Genomic DNA, 7,170 nt, shown 5'->3' on the forward strand with positions numbered 1-7,170 from the left:
GATCAGCAGATGTCATCTATATCGTTTCAGGGGTTTTAGTGAGAATATTGAAGTCACTCAATTCTAAAACGTTAAAAATAACAAAAAACTGTAGGATATTTGTCAGTCGAAAATTGTTCCATAATAAAAGAAATGTGAAAAGTACATGATGACATCGAAACATTTGGGAATTTCACTTGATAATTCTTGAAGTTTGATAAAATGTGTTTTCGAAGTCGAGTAGGCAATGCAAAACATGATGAGAGCCACCTGGATAAAAATACAAAACTAAATTTTCGTTGTCTATATATTCATTTGTCTATGGTAGAAGAATTGGATGAATTCTCTAAGCTTGCCGTTTTTACACGGTAACGCGAACGAAAATCTCCTAGACACAAACATCATTAAAATGATTCGTAAATACAGTACCAAGTTTTTAAAGTTTGTTTTATACAGTACAAATTGACGGCCGTTTTGTTTTGATTCCATTCGTGTTGTCCGCATTTCCCTTTTGATTTCCATCTTTATTGAGATTTTCTTTCTGTGCTGTCTTTCTTTTCAGTGTTGCCATATTGTAGTGTCCTTTGTTTGTTACTTCACTTTTTTTTTCATTTCTCGGTGGCGTCGCACAGTGGGTTGAGTGGTCCAAAAACGGAGATTAATTCAGGGAAGCATTATATCGCTCTGAAATTTTGTTCAGACATTCATATTACCCCTAATATGTTTGGCATTGAAAATGGGACATATCGGCCCACGTTTCGGTAAGGCCCCCATATAGCGTTACTTCCTGATTTCGGCCACAATTTCAAACGCAATCATGAGTATCATGAGAATAGAACAAATAGAAGAATTTTTACTAAACTAGAGTTGTTCCAAAATGTCCTTTAAAAGATAACTTTAGAAGGCTTACTAAGAATTTACGAGTATTCTTAGTTGAGGACTTCTATAAGTCATCGTCGATTTTTTAATCAAGGTCACAAGAGTGGATATTTGAATATTATATTCGACACATCTACTGGGATAATGAACTGTCATACCGATTTTGGAATTGAAAATGTTGAATGAAAAGTTATTTAAATTTGTGGAAGTTGCTGAAAAAAATATATATTATAACAACCTCTGATATGCGTCGTATAAGAAAACATACAAAAAAAATAAATAAATAAAAATTCTGACAAAATTCTGTATTGATCTAAACCACAATGACAAAATCTCGATTTTTCCTAGACATTTTTTGGGGCTCATTTGTACCAGTCATGATTTTTTTTATTGACTGTCTTTTAGGGCTCATAATATATTACGGAGCCTTCATGACTTCTTTTCGTCTTTATTAAATACAATAAAATTTTAGTTCGAGTATTTTGTAAAAACTTTTTCTTTATTAAAAAATATATAAAACAGATATGAACATGCAAATAAAAGAAGACAATGAATTAACGAAATTATTTATGTATAAAAAGTAAAAAGGAAGATAAATACGTATTATGGCATAAAAATAAAATACGAATTAATTTAAAAACAAAAAAGTAGTAATGTATAAAATTAAGCAGCATAGATAATATTTAACATTTCCCTGAAACGTTTTGAAAGCTCCACTGTGGTGGGTCTTTGCTTAAAATCGTCGTGCCAGCACGATTTGAATAAGTCCTCATAGAGCTTTTCAAGTTTAGCTGTTCGTATTGCATCCAAATGGCTATGGCTTTGGTTTAGCACCGCGGCTAGACTTACATTTTCGCTGGGCGAAAATTCATTGTGCAAATCCCGTTTAACATTGAACTTTTTCGTATGTAGTTGTTGTTTATTGGTGGAATTTTTTAGGGGCAGCCTTTTTGGGTTTAAAATTTCTCCTGTTGGCTTGTCTTCGCCAACAAGTTCACAGTCATTGCATTGCAGTATCTTACGCAAATCTTCTATGGATTGGGGTGAAAATTGATTGTTGATATTTTCACAGAAGCACAATTCATTGATGTTCGCTTTGGGTGGATATGGCTTAAAATTGTTGCTGTTGTAATTTTGATTGATACAATGCAGTGAATTGGGTCGCAGCTGATGTTTGACTACTTGATAGGCCACTGTATCGTTGCATTGCAACCAATGATAGGGCAAATATCGATGTTTCATTTGCCACAGTGTTATGCCGAGAGAGAAAACATCAACAGCTGGTGTTAGGCACTCTTCCTTCAAAGCCTCTGGCGCCATATAACGAAGGGTACCCTGATGAGAAAAATAAGTGATAATAAATAATTAAAAAAAAATTGTTTTTACAAAAATAACAATACAATATAATACAAAAATAACAAGCAAACAAGTTAAAAAGCAGTAAGTTCGGCCGGTCCGAACTTTGAATGCCCTCCACCATTTGGAACGAATTTGGAAATTTTCAAAAAAAAAAAAATCCTTAAAAAAACCTGTTAAAATTTTAAAAATACCGAATATAGCCGTTATATTGGAGTCTATACGACGGGGACCTACATAGACATTGTTGTCATAAGCCATTACCATATTCAAATTCGAAACTTGAAATAAACGGTGAATAATGTATCTAAAATCATCAAAATATCGTATATAGGGAGGTACCGTTATATCGGAGCTGTCCGAAGAGCTGGACCAGCATAGACAATTTTCTGTCACAGGCTGTAGCATCCATTACGAAGTTTAAATACGACATCTCAAACATTTTCGGTGGCTATTGTATCTAAAATCGTCAAAATACCGAATATAGGGATGTACTGATATATGGGGCCTATACGAAAATCTGGACCTTCAAATACAATTTTATATCACAGACTGTAGTTCCCATTACGAACTCTAAATACGTAATTTGAAACAATTCCGGTTAATAATGTCGCTAAAATCATCAAAATACCGAATATAGGGAGGTAGCGTTATATGGGGGCTATACGAAGTCGTGGACCTGCACAGACAATTTTCTGTCTTAGGCTGTAATATCCCTTTGGAACTTCAAATATCAAATTTGAAACAATTCTGGTGAATAATGTCGCTAAAATCATCAAAAAACCGAATAGCGGGTGGTACCGTTATATGGGGGCTATATGAAGACGTGGACCTGCACAGACAATTTTCTGTCTTAGGCTGTAGTATCCATTACGAACTTCAAATACCAAATTTGAAACAATTCCGGTGAATAGTGTCGCTAAAATCATCAAAATACCGAATATCGGGAGGTACCTTTATATGGGGGCTATACGAAGACGTGGACCTACATGGACCTGCCTACTGGAAAAATAAACATGTGTGCCAAATTTTAGCTTTCTATCTCAATTCGTTCGAAAGATAGCGTGATTACAACAGACAGAGGGACAGACGGACATCGCTAAATCGATTTAGAATTTTACGCTGATCAAGAATATTTATACTTTGTTGGGTCTGACTTGAGTATTTCGAGGAGTTACAAACGGAAAGGCAAAGTTAATATACCCTCCATAGTATGGTGGAGGGTATGAAAAGGGTCAAAAACAGTGTAGCTGGAATCAAATGTATTTAGCCTTTCTATTGGAGTATAGCTTTACCTTTACTTGTCCTTTGACACAATGATTTTCATTTGTAATTTTTAACGATGATCCAAAATCACACAATTTGCAGACATACAATCTTTGAGTCAGACTCGATTTGACAATGTTGTGTTGAAATTTGTTCAATGATAACATGATATTTTGTGGTTTCACATCCATGTGCAGTAGACCACGTTTATGACAATACAACAGTCCAGATGTTATGTCCATAGCAATGCTGGGAAAGTAGACAATTATAATGGATAAAAATAAATCACAAAATGTTTTCATTTACATACTTTATACGATGCAGTACCGTTAAATCCATGGTATCTAAAATATTTTGTAAACAATCGCCATTGAAACGTTCCATTATGATAATGGCAAAGTTGGGTGTAGATTCAATCTGAAAGGATGAACAAAAGTTGACAAAATCAAAGGATATTTTTAAAGTCTAATTTACATACCTTAAGCAGCCGTACTATATTTGGATGTTTCCAATTCAAAATATGCGCCTCGTTGAGCATCACCTGATTGTTGACATCTTTTGAATTTTTCATGATTTTTACTGCCACGGGGTTTGCTAGAATGAAAAAAATGGGGGAAAGTAAAGAGAGGGGAAGTCAGGGATCATTCTGACAGGACAGTTGTGGAAGTTGACACTTCCAGATATATAGACCTTAAATGTTTTAACAAAATGTTCTTTATATCGTTATCAGACGTGGGAAGTTTACGAAGAATAAGTGAGCTTTCTGGCACAGGAAGAAGTGAGTTAAAAGGGGAAGATGTAACATTTTCTTTGACACTCTCTACCAAAAGTTCACTTTTCTTTCCCGCAACGCTTGTACATAAGAAGTGAGACATATTTCTGGTGTTAAAAAGGTAAACTCATCCGAGATCGTCCAACTGACAGTAAAACAGATTTAAGAAAAGTCGTAAGAAAAACATTCATTCTCACCTTTATAAATCGCCTTTATAACCGTGCCAAAGGCTCCTCTGCCCAACAGATTGCATTTCGCTTGATTCAAGGGAGGTCCATCCTTTAGTAGTTCCTTGCGTTTGGGCGTATTTAGAATAATTTCATTTTCTTTGTTGAGGACTTTAAGGTAAGACCTGTGAATAGAGAATTTTTTAATTTTTTGTGGTTTAATTTTTAATTTCAATTATTTTAATTTATTTACATTTTGCCATGGATCTTGTGTTGCTTGCTTTTTGTTTATTTTTGAATAACGGTAGATGCTTCTTCTTAAAGTCAATTTAATGAATTGTCATTAGGTTGTCATTATAGTTGACATCAAATAGAGATGCCATATTGACATGGAATTTGAGTAGTTGAGGGGTAAGACAATTTCTTTGGAGAAATTGCTCCCATTTACCTGGATTTTTTAAATTAAATATCAAAGGTAGAAACATGTGTCCTGATTCCAGCAAGGAAGGAGGAGGACGGACAAGGTTTCCCAGATATTTGACCTGAGAGCCCAGGTTCGAGACTCGGGTTAAAATCGGATCTACTAAACCGATGTGGGCCATATGGGTATCATTTGAAATCTAATGAAAATACCTATCCAATACCTGCGATAGTTATGTTTAAAATATATTTTTGGATCAGGATTTTGCATTAAAGTTCCCACAAAGTCAAAAAAAGGCTTATAATGGTCGTCCATACCAAATTGTGTGTTTAATTTTCCTAGGTCCATAGATATAAGTCTTATAAATAAATTCGTCTAATGTTTGATTCATATTAAAATATTTGCTGCCATTGGACGAGCTTGGGATTTATCCTACTTTCTTTTTTCTCTTTTTTTGGAGAGAGGGGTAAGGAAAATGGCAATATACTGGCGATTCCCTAGCAATTCTTTCTATACCCTCAGCCATATGGCTACATAGGGTATATATCATTCGATACAGACCAAACGTGCCCTTTGGACCAAATCCGTGTCATTTGGAGTCGATATAGCGATGTCCGCCCGTCCTTCTGTCTGTCTGGCTGGCTGGTTCGCACGATAACTCTCGAATGAGGTGTTCGATTTGGCCAAACCTGGTACATCGTAATATTATTGCCAAACTTATATCGAATTTGGAGATGGGCAATATCGGTCCCCTTCTTCCGGTGCCTCCCACACAAAATGCCAACATTTTCAAAGAAAATAATTTACTGCACAGACAGAAATCGGATCATCCTGATTTTGCTCCAACTTTGCAAATCCTAATATTTGCATTAGTGCTAGTTATGGTGGCCAACCGAAGGTGCATATTTTCAGCTGACCTCTTTGGCAAGTAAACACGATCATTTTGTTTGTTTACAAAATGCTGGACAACGAATGTTTTCTCATCGGAGAAAAACTTTTAACTTTTTTTCTTGAAAAAAAAAAAAAAAAAAAACTACAATAGCTGTGGGACGAGTGCCTTAGAAATGACAGCAGTCTGAAGTTGGTTGCAGTTTTTTCATCTCATTCTGTATTCCACATTGTTGCATTAAAGTTCCATCTGCAGCTGATTCGTTTGAAAATTGTGTTTGATTCCTCAAAAACTCGAAAAATTTGGAAGCATGGTCATATGAGGCTATAGCTGAATTTGGAATGATATAGCCAATATCAATCGCCCCAGACATAATAAAGACTTTTCACCTAATTTCAAAGTTTTACATAGAAAGAAGTGTCCTTAAACTTATTTATATTGAAATTAATTGGGGTTTTCTGATGAATATTTTTAGCTTTTGAAACGGGGACAATAGTTTGTTTAGGTTATAACAAGGCTTACAATTCCAAATTATAAGAGGGCCTTCTATATCCAGTTTGCATGTAAGCATATTTGTATTTTTTTCAACCCCCTTTTCTAAATACCAGATTGAAAAAAATTTGAATTATTATTTTTTGTTTATTCATTTTTCTTGTTGTTGTTTATTATAAATATTAAAAAGGTATACATAATATTTCGGAAATTTTACGTATGTAACTAACACTAAATTTGAAAAGAAAAAAAATTATTGTATGTATGATATATGTATGTATATCTAAATAGTAGTACACGATCATTGTCGTCCTCATTCTCATCATCATCATTATCATCTTAATCATCATCTTCATCATACACACAACAAACTTTGTTATTAACAAACGACTTTTCTTTATTCGATAACTAGTAATTGGTAGTTTTTCATTATTGATTTTAGTTTTGGAATCGAAGAAAAAATTTTTCAACTTTTCATTCTTTTTTTGTGTAAGTGTATGGGGGGAGGAGGAAGTTTTGTATGTGTGTGTATTGTTATTTTTGTACTGGACCTACAAAACAAGTACTAAATAATAGTGTTGTTATACATTAGTTGTAGTTTTAATATTGGAAAGAAAATAATGTATGCATATAAGTAGAGTAGTTTAAATTACAAGTTTTGTTTTTCGTTTTTCAAATAGCTAATGGATAGTTTACAAGTTCAATATCAATATATATATGTAAGTAAGTAGTTGGTTTTTAGTTGTTTACACATCTAAATAGTATATATATATATAGAAGGATAGCAATAGATTTAAGGATAAAGGAGGGCGTAATGATATTTTTGTAGGAAACAATTTTGTAAAATGTTTTGCTGTTTAAATTATACAATTTTTGAAATTTAACTCAATATATTATATATAGTTAATAATATAAAATAAATTAGGTGTATTCATGTATCATATCATTG

The 7,170-nt window shown here is 33.6% G+C and overlaps 1 protein-coding gene across 1 annotated transcript; it reads right to left on the reverse strand.

The window, feature by feature from the left end:
• Positions 1 to 1,408: 1,408 nt before the first annotated feature.
• Positions 1,409 to 4,781, reverse strand: LOC101893785 (uncharacterized). Its single transcript, XM_011294016.3, has 6 exons — positions 4,673 to 4,781; positions 4,450 to 4,604; positions 3,959 to 4,074; positions 3,791 to 3,897; positions 3,510 to 3,729; positions 1,409 to 2,193 (listed from the first exon to the last, which is right to left on the reverse strand). Coding segments are annotated over exons 1-6 (1,272 nt in total). The 5' UTR covers positions 4,675 to 4,781; the 3' UTR covers positions 1,409 to 1,521.
• Between the last annotated feature and the right edge of the window lie 2,389 nt (positions 4,782 to 7,170).

The sequence above is a fragment of the Musca domestica genome, unplaced genomic scaffold (assembly GCF_030504385.1).
Source record: "Musca domestica strain aabys unplaced genomic scaffold, Musca_domestica.polishedcontigs.V.1.1 8, whole genome shotgun sequence".
Classification (NCBI taxonomy): Eukaryota; Metazoa; Arthropoda; class Insecta; order Diptera; family Muscidae; genus Musca; species Musca domestica.

Coding starts and splice junctions, on each gene's coding strand:
- LOC101893785 (XM_011294016.3), bottom strand. Junction 4,075..4,449: donor TATAAAGGCGATTTATAAAG/GTGAGAATGAAT, acceptor TTTTCATTCTAG/CAAACCCCGTGGCAGTAAAA. Junction 2,194..3,509: donor GTGTCAAAGGACAAGTAAAG/GTAAAGCTATAC, acceptor TTTTCTCATCAG/GGTACCCTTCGTTATATGGC.